Raw genomic sequence first — 20,691 nt, 5'->3', positions numbered from 1 at the left:
ATCCAGACATTCTTCAGAGAGTAGTTCTGAGACTCCATTCAAAACTACTGACTTAGAATATCCACAGAATTACACCAAAGAAGGCACTGTCTCACCTATGAGAAGCTGTGGAGATGTGGGGATCATTACCAGGATTTCTCTGCCACCCTGCCTGCCCAGAGACAGCACCACACTAACGTGGTTATACCATTTCTCTTCCAGGGAGGACTTGGCTGTGCATTTCACATGCTACCAACCTGCATTCCACCCTGTACAAACGCCTCGTGCCCAGGGCCATCAGCAGCAGCACTGCACCAAGAGAAGAGAAGACACAGCTTGGTTTCCAAAGGTCACAAGGACTGCCTTGGCTCTGCAGCAAAGAAAGTACTGGAAGTATTGGCTGGGAGAAAAAACTTTCTGCTTTAAGCACTCCTGCAATTAAATCCTTCTGCAAAATACATAGTTTCTTCTAGTAAAGTGGAGACTCCAGGGGTTCTGGATTTAAATTAATTTCCAGAGCAAAAATAAATTAAAACTTTATAGCTACATTTTTTTTTTTATTTTCATGCCATCCTTCAATTATAAGGAACATTAGCAAAAGCACCAAGTATAGAGTAAGGGGTCCTTAAAGAAGCTCACAAAATCATTGCTGCAACTTTATTTCAAATAAGAGTGGGTTGGATTTTCTACTTCAGCAAATAAGAATATATTAATCTATTTAGCCCAATTGCAAGGTATTTTTATTTTTGTATTAGAAATAGCATTTTTTCTGTGTGTACTTTTCACCTAATTACCTAACAATACCTCTGTATATTTTCCACCTAAGAACAGACATTAATTAATACATAAGCACCATCAGTTTGTCAAATCAGAAACAAAGCACACCAAATATTATAATGCATCTTGCCCTTTTATTGTGTTGTATTATAGACAAAGTACAGAATAATCACTCTGTTACAGCCATAAAGTTGCACTGTCACTCTGATCCCTTTGGGAGTCAGACAACATCCACTTGTCATTCATTCCACCTTTCCATTGTAACAAGCTGTGTATATCAAAACTCAACTGTGAGCAACCATTTTTCTAAATTAAAACACAAACAAAAAAACCCCAGTTCTTGCAACAGGACATTGCAAGATTCTTTAGGCTACCAGCAGAATGAGCATGCACAATAGCAATACCAAACCACAGACATGCTGCCCCCTGAATAGGGGAGCTGTGCTGGAAAATTCACAGGTTCAGTGCTGGGACTCCATCTCCTGCAAAAAGCTGGCTCAAAAGCTGTGCATTACTTTGGTCCAAATATAAATGGGAGTAAAGAAGCCAAAGGCTGGTATTTTGCAAGGAAGCTGTGTTAATCCTATTTTCTTTGTACAATAAAATTTGGTCCATGAGGAAAACCTCTACTGCTCTATTGCCCAGTGCCACAGCGCAGTGTGATGCTACCAGAAAGGAGCTGTTGCTGTGTCACACTGCTTCTCTTGTACACAAAACAGGTCCCAAGGACCTATAAAGGGGTTTGCTGGAATAGCACAAAGGACAAAGCAGATTTCTTATTTCAAACACAGGTGCAAGGAAGCTTTTCCTTGCTGAGAACCACACTTTTCAAACAACTTTGGCAAAATATATGGCAACACACTCCTTTGTGTTACTGAGTATGAGTGCACATGAAATAATAAGTTGGCAGTGGGTCAAAGTTCCCTATAACCCTGTGTTTGATGTTGTAGACAAAATGGGAGAGAAGCAGTTTGGAAACATACAGATAGCTTCCATCCTAATTTACTGAGCAGGCTGAGAGCAAAACATCAAAACCACCAGCCACTTATGGAAAGACAGACATACTGATAAGAATTAGTAAAATGACTTTGAAAACCTTTTTGTTGATCCTGCTCCAATATTCTTGTTTGTATAAAAGTTTCTAGCCTGGACATAGATCCTCAAGCTAATACATAAGTCTCTGCTTTGGGGATGATGTTTTAAATCCAATGAAAAATCTATTATTAACAGGAGCTTTCCGCAGTGGCCGTTTTCTGTTTTCCTTCCCAAAAGAAAGGAAAAAATGCAAACAATGAGAAAGAGTTTGCTATTCTTTTTTAAAGAGTAACAAGGCATAATCTTTTTGTCTTCTACTACTACAGTTCTTAAATTGTTTTGTTCTCTCTTGTCTCACACTGCAGCAGGAATATGAATAACATCAGCACTGTAACCCACCCATACGGAGTGCAGAGTCCATGCAAGAGCTAAGGACCATTTTGGTAGAATTTCAGTATTTCCCAAAATACAGTTTACAAGAGACTCCTGGGCAGGCAGGCATTGTGTAGGCTCTCTGCCAAAGCTCTCTGTAGAGGCCAGTTTGAGTGGTTCAATCCAGCATGTGATTTGCTTAATGAAAGACACTTCTGCAGAGGATTTTGGCAAATGCAATCAGTTCAACTGCCAGGCAGTTTTCATGTGATTACAAATGTTACTGATCACATTAGATACTTAATAAATCTCTCCAAAAAGATCACAGCTACTGTGTGGCTCTGAAGAAATTAAAATTGTGAGACAGATTACTGTGTTGGCTGTGCACTGGACTATTGATACAACTGAGGAACAAATCCCTTCCTTGGACTGCCAAGCAGTCAGTGATAACTATTAATTTCTACATAATGCCAAGTCTGCTTGTTTGTAAATGTTTATCTATGCATCATGGCAAAGTAGCTTCCTTTTCATGTTATTCTTCTATAAATATATTTTTAAAAATTGACTTCATTGACTTTCACAGATCTATGTCAATTCACATAAACCAAGAGATTGGCCTGAGAGTCCAAGAACAATTTTTGGCTTGAAATAACAAAAAGAAAGGATGCTATCCTTGCATGAAACCCATAAACAAGACTTTTATACTGTTTCTTCTCTTGACATTTCAGCAGATGCAATATCACATAGAGTAATAATAAAACACAACAAAGCAAAAATAATATAACTGAGCTATACCTGTTTTGATAAAAATCCTTTTCCTTATGGGGCACAACTTGCACTCTGTATCTTCCTGTAATTTACTGAACAGCATTTTAAAAATGAGTAAATGTCCATTGGCCAAATCCCAGTGCTTATTTCAGTGTATTGCACGAAAGCAATCACACAGGCCTCTCTTTTCTGCTCTCAGGAGGAGGGTTTCTGTCTGAAAAAAACAAACAAACAAACAAAAACCCCCATGAAATCAAAGAAAAATCTATTGCTTTAAAAGAGTATATAATTGATTAGATCTAATCCCTCTGCACAGCTGTAGCCAAGGTACTCTGCTGAGTGAAAAATCATAGTTATTATTGCTGGTTTTCATCCAGAAAAAATGATGAAATGAGTACATTCAGAACTGAGATGCAGGGAGAGTATTTTTATAGTTTGAATGTTTTCATTTTCACAGTTAACTTCTAGGGAGTAGGCTGTCAGAAATATTAAAGTGTCCTTTATAAGTGCTGCGACAAATTCCACTTTCAACTGCACTGCTCTTAATTCCTTTGTGGCGATTGATGGCTTCCTGTTGATGATGCCTTCAGTCCTGTATAATTTAATTGCACCAGACAGCAAGTGCTGAAGAGCCAGTTGTGCTCCCAGTTACACTGCTGTTTCTCTAGAACAGCTCTGAGTTGAATCCAGCTGTCAGTCTAACCCTGTGTCTGAAACTCATAATCTTTCAGAGCAGACCTAGGTCTGAGTATATGGTTCTATTTCAATCTGAGTTAAATTACTGACAATTGCTTTACTATCAGTACTCGAGCAAAACCATTCCCAATATACATAATTTAAAAGTACTTGCTGTTGTATTTGGAGCTCCTTAGTGGAAAAGCATTTTCCACCTTTTTTTTTTTTTTTTCTGTATACAGGGGGAAAATGAATTTTATATCTTTAATGATATTCAAGCATTATTTATTTAATTGTGATCAAATAACTTAAATATTTTGAGAATTCTTGTCACACTTTGAAGAAACAAAGGCTGAATCTTTTGCACAGCACCATCATTTCAGAAGCCAATTTCTCATGAGACTCAAAATTGTTGGTGCAAAGAATTCACATCAGCAAGTACAATTGTGACTGAAGAGAAACTTCTTCCTGAGCATATCTTGTGGTTTTCACCCTGTGGTCTGCGGTCCCTCAAACAGTTTGCAGACTGGTTTTGAAGAGTTTCTTGAGGGGAGAAAAAAATAACTTAGTGGGCTTAAATTCACTGTGAATGAGTTTCCCATCTGCACTACAAAAACCCATTAGAGGTTGAAACCCACTTTTTAAGAAATTATTTCAAAGCTCTGTGAAACAACAAGATCTTCAGCCGGCTGGTGTTCCTCTGGCCTGATACCTCCTGACACATCAGACACAGCCAAGGGCTAATTAACAAAGGCACTTTCCAAAGGAATAGCTGGGCACTCCTGGATGTGTCCTGCTCCCCTCCTGCCTTCTTTGGGCAGCAGTACCTCTGTCCCCCAGCAATGCCCACCCTCTGTTATTCATTTCTTGTTCTCAGACTGCAAGCTTGTGCAGGACAGGCTGTTTCAGAACGGCTTTCCCTCCCCTGCCCAGCCCTGCATCCTCCTCAACTCAAACTTTTGACATCCACCTTTGCATTAAAGAGGGCTTGTTCACATTCCTTGCCTGCTTTCACTTATCAGCTTAGTGCGGTGGCAGGCGCTGTTAAACACCGCTCCCCGCTTGCACAATGAAATCTTGGATGAGTGAATGCTCCCATTGTCGGGAGCCCAGGAGAAATCATAGAATCATCTTAACATCAAACAGGCTTATTGGATTTCACAGTAATGCCAACAAGCTGTCACTGCTACCGCAAACTCTGCCTGGGCGTCGCTCAGGACTATTTACAGGCAGGAAGAGCAGTTCTGGGAGCACTCAATTACAAATTGAAAGACTGTGAAAGAGAGGTATCAATTACAAAAATTAATTGTGGCCTTGATGGCATTGGCTTAAAAAGTCCCTGATATGCAGGAGCAATCCTGCATGGGGCTTGCCCTTGTAGCAACAATTTCCAAGGCTCAGGAATTATTCAGTGAAGTTATTTGTGTGTCAAACTTGAGAAATTATAGCTGGTCAGCATGAGCTAAGCATCAGCAGTGGAGTAAGGATATGGGAGCTCTACCTTTCAGAGTATAGAAGGCTGGAGTGTGCCATTTGTTGGGCCTTGGCTGCTATATTTCACTTTAGTATCTCTGCATCACTCAATAATTTGTGTTTAACCAAAGCATCTCTGATAGAAAGCCCTTTGGAGTATCAATCCAAAGGTTCGGAAAGGTGTACAGTAACACAGCCTTTATTTACTAGTAGTATTAAGCTCAGTTGTCTAAGGATGGGTGATCTTCCAAACAACTGGTTCTGTTTGGTTTTGTGATGCACTGTTCCTCTGCCCCTTGCTCTGTAACACTGGGAGCTGTCTCACTCAGTGCCTTGGCATGTCAGGCCTGTCCAGGTCCTCACAGAAACAGAAATTCATCTTTTGGCACCGTGGGACCAGCTTCTCCCTTTACATTCTGCCTCACTTCTTCCAAGACAGCGCTGCTCTCTGGGGGGTTGCATCCTCAGTCCACTCCCCAGACAGAACAGACACCACAGACACATCTGAATATTTCTGTGGGTGGGATTAAGGAATTGTGCTACCTCCTTGCATTCAAAAAAATCTTTATCTTCCCACGTAAGGCCTGTTGACAGCACAAGAACCAGCACAGCTGCAGTTGCACCTGGTCTTGATATGTCATGGGTAGGTAGAAAACATTTCAGCTGACCCTAACCCAAACAGGTGGAACTCTGCTGTGCACCAGAAGAGCCCAACACAGCTGCTGGAGGTAAAGCCCCTCTACTGACACTTTACCACTTAAGAGTTATTTATTATTACTCCAGTGCATGGGAAACTTTTGGAATGTAACCCACGCTCAGAACTTTGTCTTAATCAGTTTGCTATTGATAGCTCAAGAAAGCCAAAGTCACTCCAGCTTTATTGTGTAGGGCCTGACATGGCTGCCCAAGGTCACAAGCAACCAAAGGCAAAACTACGTAGTTGCCTTATGTTTGAGACACATAATTGATTTATATCCCTCTGGTTGGCTTTGCTGGGCAGGATAATTTGAGCTGTGTGACTGTAGAGGAGCAAGGAGCCCTTCTCACCTGCCAGGCCCTGCTCGAAGGGAGGAGAGGTAGGACAAGGCACGTATGGAGGGGCTTTATCAGAGGAGAGAGACCTCCTGCCTCTTGCAGACTTCAGGCAGCAGCAGAACCACTGTGGTAAATCCTACCCTAGGCAGTTTGCACATATTTACACACCCACACGTGTATGAATTACTAAAATCGGGGCATTTAACACACCCTCATTTTGTTCACTGAGACGCCTGGAGACTGGCATGTGAAGTGGAAGAATCCCCCGTGTGCTGTGATAAGTACATGGAAAAAATGTGCTTCTCCCTTTTTCACCAGGTATCAATCCACGAGCAAAGGGGCTGTGTGCGCTTCCCTCTCCTCCGCCAGCCCTGCCTGACACCTTCTCCCTCTCCTGCTCATTTTGCCCCTGCCCGGTGAAGTCAGTCCACAGCTTGGAAGCAATGTCGTGAGGCAGAGAGTAAATCATCTGTCTCGTTTTCCTCTCCTTCGTACATCTTCTTTCCCTCTCCGTTTGCTGCAGGGACTGTCTGAGGTAATTCCTCAGGCTGTTATGCAAGAAGTCAGACTAGATGATCATTAATGAACCTCTGCAGACTGCGAAAAACCATCTGTGCTTGGGACAAACCTATTTGCTGGGGTGGGAGTGAGTCAGCAGAGATGTCAGGTCTGCGGTACGCAGCCAGGCCCGGCCGCTGGGAGACAAAGGCTGAGGGAGGGCAGCGCCGCTCGGGAACACGTACCCGCGTGTCGAGGCTGTTCGCCGTCTTCTTTAGATCCTGCAACGCCCTCTGCATGAACTCGAACGCGTGGCAGTCCACACAGGGCCGGCCTGCGGGGAGAGGCGAACACATCGCTGTCACAGCGGGAAATGGGAGCTTGGCAGTGCGGGGCACGGACACTCAGAGCCCTTGCCAGGAGAAACTCCATCCCACCGGGCACCCACACCTGCCCGTGGGCAAAATTAGGGCTGCCTGTATCTGTCTTTGTGCAAATGCGAGAGGATCGGCAAAAACCCACAGAGGACTCTGCGGTGTGTGCTTTTCTGAACGCGGCCCAGACTTGACTCTGCCCGCTGCTTCAGCCCCCAGCCTCTCCCCTTAAAACTGAAGTCCTTACCCCTTCCCAGAAATGGGTTAGTTCTCACCAGATACACTGAAAATAGCAGTTTGCAGTGGTTCAGGAACCAGACAGGCAGGTCTGTTTTTGCAGGAGCTCTTACAGAGCAGCTTGGCAAGGGACAGTATCAGATCTGTATTTGCTTCCTTTCACCTGCTGCTGTATTTTTTCTCTGCCAGGAATGCAAAGCATCCCACTGGCTCTGCAGCTGCTGCCAGGGTGTGTGCACAGAGGGGCAGGGCAGGGAAAAGGCAGAGAGCGGAGGAGGAGGGGACTTGACAACAACTAAAATGGCTCACTTCTGAACCTGGGCATTTCTGCTCTGCCAGGAGTCACCATGCACTGATCTCTGACTGTTTGAAGTTAATGAAGTGTGAGTTCTCAGAAGAAGAAATTGCAGACACTGGAGGAGATGCAGGGGGAATAGGGAAAGAATACATTTCACACTGATCACAGAGCCTCCGTGTTGGGGGGAGTGCTGAAATCCTTGTCCACATGCAGCCACCAAAGCAAAAGAAGATGCAGAGCTGCTGCTGAGATGCCTGGGGAGCTGTCTGGAGCCAGGGACCTGCTGAGCAGCACTGCAGCACCCATCTGTGCCTGGCACCCTGCTGCCAGCACTGCCTTCTGCATTGTACCTGAAGGAAGGGAGCAGCCAGAGTGCTTGTCACTCCTCAGAAAGCCTCTTAGGGATTTTGATCTATTCAGGAGGAGTTTCTCTCCCACTTGTCCTTCTCCATCTCCCCTTCACGCAAGTGATAGGGAGACATGGGTATCAAGCTAGGGATTTAATTCCCAAGCTGTGAGGAGATGCAAAGTCCCCACCTCTATCAGAACAGCACTGCTCACTAAGACTCTGCCTCTCCAGGCATGGGAGTAGTGACAGGATGGCTTTAAGCACACTCTAAAGACACTTAACCCCCCTCCCGCTTTCAGTATTTCAGTAATTTAATTGTTTCCACTTCAGATCATGAAACACAGCCCTTAGAAAGAACCTTCATGCTCAGAGTGCTGTCAGCAAATCCATCATTTGCTCAGTGTCATGCCCTGCTCCCCCTCCTTGCTCTGGTCTGCTCAGAAACACCTTGCCCTGGCTCCACCTCGGGGAGGTGCTGCATGCCCTGAAGTGCTGACAAGCACCAAAGTGTTCTCAAAATCAGAACATGAAGGAGGAAAAAAAAAAAAAAAAATCAGGTGATAAATTATTGTGTCCTGCTTCTGCAGTAGGGAGAAAGCACTTCTGAGGAGAGCCATGAATTCCACAATCTGTCACTGCTTGTCATGCAGGAAGTCTTCCCAGCCCTTTGTGAAAGCTGTGATGGGATGGTTGTGTGGGATCATTCACTGGTATTCATGACAGCCAAGTGCTCCTCTGTGGACAGGGAGGCACTAGTGGAATGGCTCAACCTTGCCAAGTGGTTATTTCAGTTCTGCCAGCCCTGGGAGAGCAGCTACCCTGGTATTAAAGCATCTTCTGCAGGAGAAGGGTGGTGGCACAGAGGACACCTGCCTGTGCAGATCTGGGTGTCTTGATTCAGCACCTGCAAAGCTCCTAACCCAGCACTGCCCTCCAAAGTCAGAGTGCACATGCAGCTAGATTCAGCACATAACAGGATATTTTATGTGGTGGAGGGTCCTTCTCCAGGCACTGCAGTCTCTGGGTCAGGTCAGCATCCCTGCCTGCTGGCAGCCAGTAGCCAATGGCAGATATTCAAGGAAAATATAAGAATAAGTGTCTAGCAATGTTCTTCTAGCCTATCAGTAGGCTGGAGGATATCCTGCTTCTGGCTGGTGTTTCTATATCTGATAAGTCCTCCATGAATTTTTCTCACATTAATTTGCACTTTTGCTTCCTGAATCCATGTAAACTTTTGTCATCTGCAACATCCTGTGGCAATGAGTTCCACAGCTCAGCTATTCACTGAGTGAACAAAATACCATTCCGGTCTGCTCTGAAGTTGACATCTGTTGCTTTCATTTCCTGCCTCGAATTTTTGCAATGGAAGAGACTGTAATTAAATAATCACCAACTTTGACCCACTTCTGACTTTGATGTTCTCCACCACCCTCTGCCTTGGTCTGCTTTCCAGAATGAGGAGTTGAGCTGCTAAGCTAGCCTGTCTAGGTGGAGTTGATCTCTCTTCATGCCCACAATATTTTCAGCAAAGTGCCCATGGACATTCCCCCAACAGAAATATGTCTAAGCATCTATATTGCCAAACAAATATAAATATGTGCTGTTGCCAGTAGGAGCAATCCCACCGTCCTTGGCCATGGCATCTCACACTGGAATGACAATGCAGCTCCTCCATCAGCCGGATCACCGATCTTTTTCCCCACAGCAGATCCTGAATGCACAAGTTCTGGGGCCAGGACAAGAAATAGTGCAAGGAGAGGAGGCTGGGTTATGGAGAGGAAAAGGGCAGAGGCAGCACAGGCTTACATCAGCTTAAAGCAGTCACAAAACCAATTCTTAAGTCACATCATAGCAAAATGTAGCAGAGTGCTATTAATTCCTTGCTGACAGCTAGAAACAGACCATCATTCATAGGGAGACTTAACAGGTCTGTGGATTAACATAATGAGAACTACCAAAAATCAGCTATAACTCTTTAAATGGGTCCTGTCAGCACAAAGACTGTATGTCTCTGTGTGTTTTAGGAGAAGTAGAGGAAGAGAAAAAATATGTTTCTTGGCTTCTTCTTGGTAAAGAACTGGAACCAAAAGCACTGTGTTAAGTCTGATTTACCTTCCCTTGCATACACTTGGTGTTTATCTTTGTATTTCACGCACCTTGGCTAATGAAAACAGACTGACCAGCTTCTGGTCTTCAGATTCCATATTTTAGCTTTCACAGTGGGTGATGTGGGCTATAAATGCAATGGGGGATTGGGGAAATAACATTTTTTTCTAGTGGATTGCAGAGAATTTTAAGGAAAATGATCTGTGAGTATTAGTAGCACTACTTCAAACTTGAACAGTCTTTTGCATATGCTAAGTGTTGTGAATAAAGTATAAGGACACAATAATTACTAATTAGGATTATGCATAAAAGCATATGTGACTGGCAGAGAGCAGGAGATGGTGCCCTGAGCCAGACCTCAGTGCTGCACACAGGACAGGATCTCTCGGCAGTCCTGAATGATCTGTGACTCACTCTCATGCTCCTCTCCTGTGACTCCTGCACCTCCCACACTTGTACGGAGCATTGCTGCCCTGTCCTGCTCATGATGCTGCAGGAGGGACACATTCCTCCCAGCAGGTGGGAGAGAGACACTGTGTGGTCCCGGTGGGAATGTTCCTGCTAAGGGAGTGCTGCCAGTGGGAACAGAGAAAAGCATCGAGCACCACACTGCTCTGTTCTGCAGAAGGACACTAAATATGGTCCGTGTCCATCCTATACCCCTGTTAAGAAGGTGCACTACAGACCCCTTTCCCCTCTGGGTGATCCAGGGTCCCACAGCCAGCAGTTTGCCTGGGCTGACAGTAAGGACTTAAGTGCCAGCAATAGGGAAAAATGGGTGCTCGTGCTGCAGAGGCAGTGCCCCCTAAATGGGTCAGTGCCCCGGGGATCAGCTCCTTGATGAGGCATAGCCAGTAGAGCATCAAGGAGGAAAAGATCCAGAAGTGTCTGTACTAGATCACATCAAAGTTAGTGCCTGACCCACTGCCCAATCCTGTCCACATTCCAGTCTTTTGAGGAATATTGAAAGTCTGGGAGCATTCCCAAGCCTCGAGAGCATGGGATAGCTCCACTCTGGACCAGTCAGCTCTGTCTTGCAGATAGACAGCTGGCCTCCTATCTTGGACACAAGTGTGCCAGGGTCCATCCTAGAAGGGTTACTGGTACAGTCATGTCCCCATGTCAGAGTGCATTCCTGGGCATTGTTATAGATGAGACCCTCATGGGTAGCACACAGGGCCTTGGAAGAGCATGAGAACAGGGCAAGTCTGGAGGGATGCATTCCCAAAGACCCTTCCAGGTCTCAGGAATATGCTAAGGCAGTTCCTGAGCGAGAAGAAATGTCATTGTATCTAGCAACCCTTTCCAGTTTTTTTTTTCCCCCTTGAATTTAACCAATCAGTTCTGCAATCTCACACAAATATTCAGCATCCACACTGTCCTAAGGGAAGAGTTTCACAGGTTATCCATCAGGAAGAGCCCTAACAGGCAAAGGAAACTGTCCAGAGCACCTGGCAGCTATATGCAGCACTCTCGCAACAAGTGGCTGACAAGGAGCATCAGGAGTTCCTCGTGGCTTTAAAACTCTGTCCCTACAGCAGCCCAAAACAATTTACAATTCACAATCAGCTGACAGCCTTGCTCCTGGCCTGGTCTCAGACAGAAATGGCATTATGCTTTTGTAGCAATGCTCACAGCCTCTGTTCCTTGGGATGGGGCAGTGTGTCTCTAGTGTGTCTCTACAGGAACACTGCCACAGAAACACTCTGACCTGCCCTCCATTCCACACTCTTATGTTCAGGAGTAAGAGCAGACAAGGAATCTTCCTCAAAGGCTCTTCAAGGGACTCCAAAGCCTGGTTAGAGGATGGTAATCAGATGGTAAAAAGACTCCTTGATACTGTAAGAAGGGTGGGACAGACTTTTTTGCAGGGCCTGTGATATGTCAAGGGGTAGTGATTTTGAAATAAAAGAGGGTCAATTTAAATTAGTTAAGGAAGAAGTTTTTTACTGTGAAAGTGGTGAGGCACTGGCATAGGTTGCCCAGAGAGGTGATAGATGCCCCATCCCAGGAAATGTTCAAGGTCAGGTTGAACTCTGAGCAACCTGATCAAGTTGAAGATGTTTGTGCCCATGGCAGGGGGTTGGACTAGATGAGCTCTAAAGGGCCATTCCCACCTTTCTATGGTTTTATAACTCCGTGAGACATGGGTCAGAAACCTTGGTCAATAGTTTTTGTTTTACAGTTCAATTGGGAGTTTTGAGTACACAAGTAGAACAAGAAACCACTGTACACATATTCTCAAATGTGTTGACTTGCCTGTGCCAACACTGACACACAGAGGGTACATGCAATTAATTTTCCAAGCCTGATTTTCTCTTTGAGGAGATAAAATGGACTACTCATCACAAAACTTGTTAGAATTAATGAATTCCTAGGAAACAGGCACATAAAATAGCAGTGAGGTCTGGTTTAGAACAGACCAAAACTTAGCCCTAATTAAAAAAAAAAAGGAAATTCAACATCTAAGTTCCATCTAATAGAATTAATTGAGAATAAAACACAGTGATAAAAATCAGACCTTGCATTAAATATTTTGATAGTCATATAAAAAGAGAGCTGTGATACAATGTAAGCATGACTAAGAACTAGAGATTTGTTTTTATGCAATTATCTTTCTTTAAACAACATGTCCCAGAGGATATTTTGTGTTTCTAATGAGTGGCCACTTCCAACTCGCTGTCACCAAAACACCCTGAGAACATTGACTCCATCCCCTAATAACTTTGAACTATTGCCTCATTTTGGAGCTGAGAAAGTTTGCAGACTTACTCAAAGTGACAGAAGAAGCTCACATGATACAAATTCAAAAGCTCCCAGCTGCATGGTGTGCTCAAGCCAGTTTGTTGTATTTATTTATTTTTTAGGTTTTCAGGATTTCAGAAATTTATATTTGTTTTACAAATGCATTGTTTGGGTAAACATCTCTGGTGTTGATTTGTAGTAGCTACAAGAAAGTTGAACTTGACCTATTTTTCCAACCAAATATTAAAATAAGCAAAGAGAAATGCCCCAGCAGAAATATACACTAATTTTCTTCTAACACTGCACAGACTAGTAAGGACATCAGATGTATTGGGGCAAATCTGCGTATATCAATTAAAATTATCTAATGAAATCAAACTCTCAAGAAGCAGATCTAATAGACCTACAAACAAAGAGCTTGAGTACAAGTTCAAATGAAAATTAAGAATATATAGTTAGCATTTTTTTCCTTAATAACCACTAATCTTCGATTACTTGCTGTTTCTACGACTGTTGTTTCCATGTGCTCTGCTGACACGGCACCAACTCATCCATCAGGCAACACAAAGTTCCCGTGGAGCTGAGTGCCCACGGGGCTGCAGTGGGCACAGTGCAGGAGGGCAGGACAGGGTGCAGCAGGTACCTATTTGGGCTGCAGTGGGCACAGTGCAGGAGGGCAGGACAGGGTGCAGCAGGTACCTACGGGGGCTGCAGTGGGCACAGTGCAGGAGGGCAGGTAGGACAGGGTGCAGCAGGTACCTACTGGGGCTGCAGTGGGCACAGTGCAGGAGGGCAGGACAGGGTGCAGCAGGTACCTACGGGGGCTGCAGTGGGCACAGTGCAGGAGGGCAGGACAGGGTGCAGCAGGTACCTACGGGGGCTGCAGTGGGCACAGTGCAGGAGGGCAGGACAGGGTGCAGCAGGTACCTACTGGGGCTGCAGTGGGCACAGTGCAGGAGGGCAGGACAGGGTGCAGCAGGTACCTACTGGGGCTGCAGTGGGCACAGTGCAGGAAGGCAGGACAGGGTGCAGCAGGTACCTACTGGGGCTGCAGTGGGCACAGTGCAGGAGGGCAGGACAGGGTGCAGCAAGTACCTACTGGGGCTGCAGTGGGCACAGTGCAGGAGGGCAGGACAGGGTGCAGCAGGTACCTACTGGGGCTGCAGTGGGCACAGTGCAGGAGGGCAGGACAGGGTGCAGCAGGTACCTACTGGGGCTGCAGTGGGCACAATGCAGGAGGGCAGGTAGGACAGGGTGCAGCAGGTACCTACTTTCTGCAGGAATGACATTCCCGGAGTCCTGGCCAGCCCCCACGAGCCTCACGCTGAGCACCGAGAGCAGCAGGATCCCCACACGCATCTCACTCCAGACAGATGCCAGCGCCATCACTCTCATCAATAATTCAAGCTGTCTTCCTGCCTGGAATGAGAAGCAGTGAAAAATCAGCAGCTTGGTCCCTGCACGCTCCTCACAAAGAAGGGGACGAGACACGATAAGCACAGACCCCGTGCGCACACAGCCCCACGCACACCCCACTGCCGTGACTCGCCGGGGGCTCCAGGGGCACCCCAAGGACCAGTTTGCCCGGTACCTGATCCTTGTCCTCACCTAGGTGCCAGACCCTTGGAGCAGCTGTAGTGAGCAGGCAAGGCTATAGCTGCCACTCTGAGCATGCGTCCCTTCTGCATCCCCCTTCCCTGATCAGGGTCATTGCCATGGAGATTTGCTATAGCAACACTGAAAAATTGGAGCTGCTGAGCGGAGGAAAAGATTTAAAGGGACCACAATGTGATGGATGGTCACTGCTCTACTCCTCCTCTGCTCCCAAAGGCCATGTCCTCTCCTTGGCAGACACTGGCTGCCACATAAGAGAGGCTTGGGCAATTTTTATGTTTGTTGCCGTAATTCCCAAAGGGACTGAGCTGAAATACACAGCTCCCATCCCTTGCTTTAACTGTAACTCACTAAAAGTGAGATTTCATTCTGCAAGGTATCAAATGAGAGGGAAACCCAGCAGTTTGCTTGGATAAATGAAGTTGCAGGCCTGTACTTTGGGGAAGAATCTATTATGGTCTTTGTTTAACTACACTGAAAATGAGGCCTTGAGGACAACAGCACCCCTGGCACCATGTGGACTAATCATGAAAACAGGTCCTGCACAGCATCTCATTATGGTAACCATGATAAGAGCCCAGCCAAAACCTACAGACTTCATAAGTATAAGGATGGTCTTTTCAAGTTCAAATTTTGATCTGGGATCAGCCCCTCTGCTAATGGGTTGTGTCCTGACAAAGCTAAAGCAAGAAGCTTCCTGGTCAGGGAATCTGTGTAAGCACCTGGCTGAAGCCAAGCATTCAGACAGGGGAGGTGATATCCTTCGGAAAAGAGAGTGAGATGCTCTAACACCTACCTGCTTGCCCCAGAGCAAGGTTAAAGGCTCATTTTGCAACGTAACTGTTCAACTCCTGGCTTTATTGTTCTCTCACAGAGGGACACTCCATCTCCTCTCACCAAGGAGAGGCTCCAGCCCTCCTGGTCCGTACAGAATAACCACCCTGCCAGGCTGTGGAGGTATCAGTCTTCCCAGACACAGACATAGCTTATCCTTGGCTTTCTTCAGCCCTATAGACTCCCACCAGCACTGCACTTCTATTTCACTTGTTCCTGTGGCTTCTTCAGAATTACCTCTTACAGCCCTCCCTTCAATGCTTGTGCTTTGGATCAGGTTAGTTTGAAAGTCCTTTCACAGGACTTTCTGGCAAAGTGGACATGCCCCTCTTGCAAGAGAGGATTTTGCAGGGGGCAGCCCAGAGCCATTCCTATGAGAATGACAAAATGTTTAGCCCACAGTGCAACTGAAACTCAAATTCTCTTGTGTGGATGGTCCAGCTGAAGGTCTTAGACACTGGGATCTTCATGAGGTGAGCCTGGGCACACACATGCACCAAAATGTCTCCACTGGCTTTACGAGATGCTGAGACTCCTAATGCAAGCCATGGTGCTGGATGCCTGAAGTGAGGTTGTGTGAGGTGGACCAGTTTTACATTGTCTGTCTCATCACAGGCCTGTTGAAGGAGCAGCTCCATAACAGCCAGGATATAAACAAACTACCTATGGCTGGACTGTACTCATCTAGAGCTGGTGACACAGTCTGGCCCTGATCTTCAGTTTTAAATAACATCAAATGGAAATCCTGGCACAAAATCCAAAATTCCCACACTTCCATTCACCCTGGCATATGAGTTTCTTACCTGTATCCCCATTATGGTCCCATAGCTATAACTTACATTTCAAACATGAGTCTCAAGAAAGGGACAGGAAGGAATTACCTACAGGTGCAATAACCTTTGATAAGGTAGAAAGCACTGTTCATTTTAATATTTTTTCAAGGTATCAAAAGTCCTAAAATTTCTTTTCTAAAATTCTAACTATTGTGATATCTGTAGTAGGGCATTCTGTATCCACCACCTAAAGGGATATAAGGTGTTATTTCAGTGCTACTTATACTACTAAGCTTAAAATAATGTCATTTTTGTTGTTGTTGGGTTTTTGGTTTTTTTTTTTTTTTCCAGAGCCAACATAAAACAACCAGATGTCACACTTACAGTCTGGCCAGTTTTTGTGTCAAATTCCAGGGTCTTTAAGAAACATGAAAAAAGTTTCCAACTCCTGCTAACATAACCATGTGGTCCAAGATGTGATTCTTAATTCACAGAGAACAGGAGCCAGTCTGAATGGAAAGCTTCCAGAAATCTGTGCTATTTTCTCACCTCCAACAAAGCTGAAGAGGAGAGACACATGAAAACATTTGCATGGCTTGCTTAGCTATTACATTCACTGTTGGCTATCACCATAACTAAGGGGTTCCAGTACTAAATTTGAGAAAATTCCAAGAGATTTACAGAAGTCCATTTAGTGTCTGAAGAATATCATAGTGCATCCCAGAAGGCTGTCAGAAATATTTTTACTTAATTTTCTTTTTCTACAGAGAATACATACCTAATAATTGTTTGCTAAAAGAGAAAAAAGTTTCCTCCAAAGCAATCAGAATGACCAAGCATTTAAAGGGAAGATGATTAGTGAGGATAGACATCTGGTAGCTTCCTTGGAAAATTTCTTGTGGATTCCTAAGTGCTGCAGGTATTGAAAGCTACATTTTTGAAGTGGCGAAAGAAAATTTACATATCCAGTTAAAGTAGCTTACATTAAAGGCATGAGTTGAATATTTGTGCATAAAAGAAAGATGCAGGCAAAGTTCTGGGTTCAGAACTAAATCCATTATTACAGTCATGGGCACACATGGGCCTAATACGAAGTGTTATGTCATTGTCTACTGACATGGCCATCAGGCCTTTGTTGGGCTCAAACAGAAGAAAAAACCACAGGCACAGAAGAATCTGTGTCTGGTCACTACTACCTAAACAACAGGATGGCAGGAGAATAACCCCAGGCATAACCAGAGAGAGGCCAAGATGCTAAACCAGATACAGGCAGTATGAGACATGAAGAACAGCAAGAAAGCATCCTTTAAATACAAGGGGAGTAAAATAATGAAGATAAAACCCAAGGGAAGAGTTTATTCTCGGGTCAGCAAAAGGGGAAAGTTAATCAAGTTGATGCCTTGAAAAGTGATGCAGAACTAAGCATCTCTTTTACCTACCAATGAAAAAAAGGCAGCTAGTGAGCAGAAGGTTCACACAAATAACACCAGTGAACATATTTTAGGTAAAAACATTTAGCAGAAATTTATTTTGGTTACTGATGCTTGTAGGTTTGTGATAGGTCCATTTTCAATGTTTTGATCTGCCTGGAGCTCTCTTTTTACTCAGAGCTACCACTAGACCTACCAAAGGAGACTGAAAGGAGAACCTAGAACAACTACCTTCAGCAATTACTGCAGAGAGGACAGGGAAGATGTGACTTCTGCCAGTCTTGGAAAAGGGTAAGTGCAGTGGCTGTGTTTAAAATGAGGCAGAGAACTGGAAAACAACACACAAGCCAATTTACCACCCATCCCTGAGAATGTTTCTGAAGCAATAATCCCACCAGCATTTTGAAAGCGTTTGAAATACAAGAACTGGAATTGCAAATAAGATCTATTTGTCAAGAATCAAGTCAAACTAGTTTGGTATCCTTCTGTGACAGGGTAACAAGCCTTGTAGATAAGGAAAGCCAAATTTAATCAATTTCAGGGCAATCTCTACTGTTGTGTCACACAGTGTTGTCAGAAGCAAACTAAGGAAACCTCTCTGAGGCCAGCAAAACTGGCTGGGTCACTGCTGAGAATTAGCAGTGGGTCACTGTCCCCATGGGAAGATGCATCACATCAGGACAGCAAAGTGCAGGAGTTATTCAACATTTCATCAGACAATTGGATAATGCATAAGCAAAATGATTGTTTAAGATGTAACATCAGCCTGGAGGTTATTTGCAGTGCTGGGGGAAAGGACTAGAATTCTAAATCAGGCAGACAAACTAGAAAAAAGGGTCCAAAAACCAAATAAAATTTTATAAAAATGAGAACAAGGTGCTAAATTCTTCAGGATTAATCAACAGCTTGTATTTGGAATGGGGAACAGCCCATTAAGCTGCTCTTCTATGGTGAAGCTAGGTAGTCACAAACTGAAATTGGTTTATAATATTTATAATACTCAACAATACAATTATACTGGGACATACAAAAAAGAAGTGCAAGAGCTTAGGCTGCCTTCAGCACAAGGCCTAAGCTGCAGTGCTGTCTGGTTTGGTCACTGCAGTACTAGGAACTATCAGAGACACCAACAGCACCACAAAAAACAACAGGTTTAAGTAGCATCCAGAAGGCACAACCAAAGCCCCTGGAAAGCTTTGTAATAATGGGATGGATTCCCTGCAGAAGACAGGGGAATATTTAAGCCTGCGGATATAAATCAGGTATCATTTGGGAATGGTGTTGGGATAGTGGCCCTGCATAAAGACAAGGGAAGAACTGAACGATTTCTTGTATGATACCTTTCCCTTCCTGTCTCTCCTAGTTCTGTGATTAAGAATAATTTTGTTCCCCAGGCAGTCACTCCAGCTCTCTCTGTTGTAATTCCAGCACAAACACTGATACCCCTGGGAGAAATCCATTGCCCTTGTGCAGCATCTGAAATTCAGACTAATTATTTCTCCTCCCTCAGTTATCAGGGCAAAAGAAATGTTTTCTCTGGTTTAAGCAAGTATGATGTCAGAACATTCCACTTCTGGGCTGAGTCACTGATAAGGCAATTCAGAGACATTTGGCTTCAGGGTAGTTGGTAGGGCACACAGTTTCTCAATTTGCCTTTAAACAAGTAAACAGTCTCGCCAATGAATTGAGAGGTGAGAGGCTGGTGCGCTGTGTCATTATTGAGATGGCCACAGCACTCAAAAGTGCTCCCTTAAAAACTTCCGAGGGCTCCAAGCATCAGTACCTTATTATCTAAAAGTCTTTCATACCTTTTCTCTGTTGCAATCCCGTGAGTAGCTCCACACAGCTCTGGCTCTTTCTCTCCTTCTTCTACCTTCCTTCTGTATTTCCAGCTCACTCCTTCCTGTCTCTAGCACACAACCAAATCCTGTCTGTCCCTCACACCACCTCCTGTCCCTTCCTCCTCACACAACCAGCAAACTCCAACCAACTCTCTTCCACTTCATTCACTCTTTTATCACACCCATAGTTGGGAGGGCAAGGCTGTTCCCACTCTTTGATAATTAACACAGCTGCAATGTATGGGGGCCAAGAGTGCCTTTAGCACTATCTCTGTCTTCCCACAGCACTGTTTGACATTTTAGCCCATAAACAGAATAAATTGTATTGTCTTTTTTTCTGACAGCCACCTCAGACCTGAGAAGGACTGAAAACAAAATCACCTTGTACTTAACCTTGTCCCTCATGCTATGAGATAACGATTCACCTTTGCTTGATGGCTCAGGATTTTCTTTAAACACTAAATCAGAGGTTTGGCAAGGGGAAAAATCTCCCCCGTGAAATGACCAGTTTGTTCTTCATCATTGCTTGACGAGTTCCCTATTTTAGAGCTTCCTGGAAAATCCTTCAAGAGTCTGACCACAAGCTGAACCTTGGTCAGACTATGAGGCTTCAAGACAACGAAGCTGTCCCAACAAAGTCCACACGACACTGCAAAACAGGAGTGTGGCTGCAAACATGGAGAATGTTAGAAATTTAGCACTAAGATCCTTTGGTGTAGGAACAACTCAGCTCCAAGAGGCCTCTTTCACCAGAGTGTAAGGTGTGGGAAAGCACCTGGGCTTGATCAGTTCTCCAAAAATCAACCAAAGCCAAGTGTGACAAACATCTTCAAACACTCTCAAAAGCTTAGGATGCTTTCAGCTATGCAGGAGGGGCTGTGTCAAGCTGTTGTGCAATAAAGGTCAGTCCAGACTTTTGGTTCCAAGAAAAAGTAAGAACGGCTGGCAAAGTACCAGTTTTCATAGTTTATTTACGAGGGTTGCGCTGGACTGCTGGAAATGCAGCAGGCATCACTGTGCTGGACATAGGGTCAATTTACAGCACAGGCAAGGGTTGTGTGCTGTTTGTGTGCTCTGAATGCCACTGGGGACAAAGCTGAGCTATTTGCCTTGCTACTGCCAATCTTATCCCTGTCTAGGAAGACATAGGAATGTCATTATTTACTTGCTTGACCTGTGTGTAAAAATCCTTTCTTGAACTTATGTGTTTGGGAAGAAACCAAATAGATAGATATTTGATATATGGTAGATATTTTAAGTGCTGGGATTGGGCAGGTTATTCCATGGCTACCAAAACCTGAGTGACTAAAGACACAGGCAGTTCTCTGCACAGCCTGTCTGTGCTTACAGAAAGGGCAGCTGGGGAGATCTCATCCTAGTTTAGGAAAGCTGTTGACTTCCAGGACGTGGTTCAACCTTCCATGTGTAAAATTGTATATAAAACAAATGTGCAACATACCAGCTGTCAAAAGGCATTT

At 44.6% G+C, this 20,691-nt stretch overlaps 1 protein-coding gene across 4 annotated transcripts; it reads right to left on the bottom strand.

Annotated features, from left to right (window-relative positions):
* Positions 1–870: 870 nt before the first annotated feature.
* On the bottom strand, positions 871–19,330 carry LOC120752860 (neuropeptide-like protein C4orf48 homolog). Of its 4 annotated transcripts, none has more exons than XM_040064568.2 (4): positions 19,181–19,330; positions 13,993–14,140; positions 6,858–6,946; positions 871–3,145 (listed from the first exon to the last, which is right to left on the bottom strand). In XM_040064568.2, exons 2-4 carry the CDS (start codon positions 14,114–14,116, stop codon positions 3,080–3,082), a joined length of 279 nt encoding a protein of 92 aa, XP_039920502.1. In that variant the 5' UTR covers positions 14,117–14,140; positions 19,181–19,330; the 3' UTR covers positions 871–3,079. The 4 variants fall into 4 exon arrangements, with proteins under 4 accessions (XP_039920502.1, XP_039920504.1, XP_039920503.1 ...); XM_040064570.2 differs by lacking the exon at positions 19,181–19,330 and adding an exon at positions 14,330–14,431; XM_040064569.2 differs by lacking the exon at positions 19,181–19,330 and adding an exon at positions 14,226–14,329.
* Positions 19,331–20,691: the final 1,361 nt, after the last annotated feature.

This window comes from Hirundo rustica, chromosome 5 (genome assembly GCF_015227805.2).
Source record: "Hirundo rustica isolate bHirRus1 chromosome 5, bHirRus1.pri.v3, whole genome shotgun sequence".
Classification (NCBI taxonomy): Eukaryota; Metazoa; Chordata; class Aves; order Passeriformes; family Hirundinidae; genus Hirundo; species Hirundo rustica.
This window is presented reverse-complemented; position numbering and strand designations above follow the sequence as displayed.

Coding starts and splice junctions, on each gene's coding strand:
- LOC120752860 (XM_040064568.2), bottom strand. CDS start 14,116: ATGAGAGTGATGGCGCTGGCATCTGTCTGGAGTGAGATGCGTGTGGGG. Junction 6,947..13,992: donor GAATGTCATTCCTGCAGAAA/GTAGGTACCTGC, acceptor CTCTCCCCGCAG/GCCGGCCCTGTGTGGACTGC. Junction 3,146..6,857: donor CGAACAGCCTCGACACGCGG/GTACGTGTTCCC, acceptor TGTTTTTTTCAG/ACAGAAACCCTCCTCCTGAG.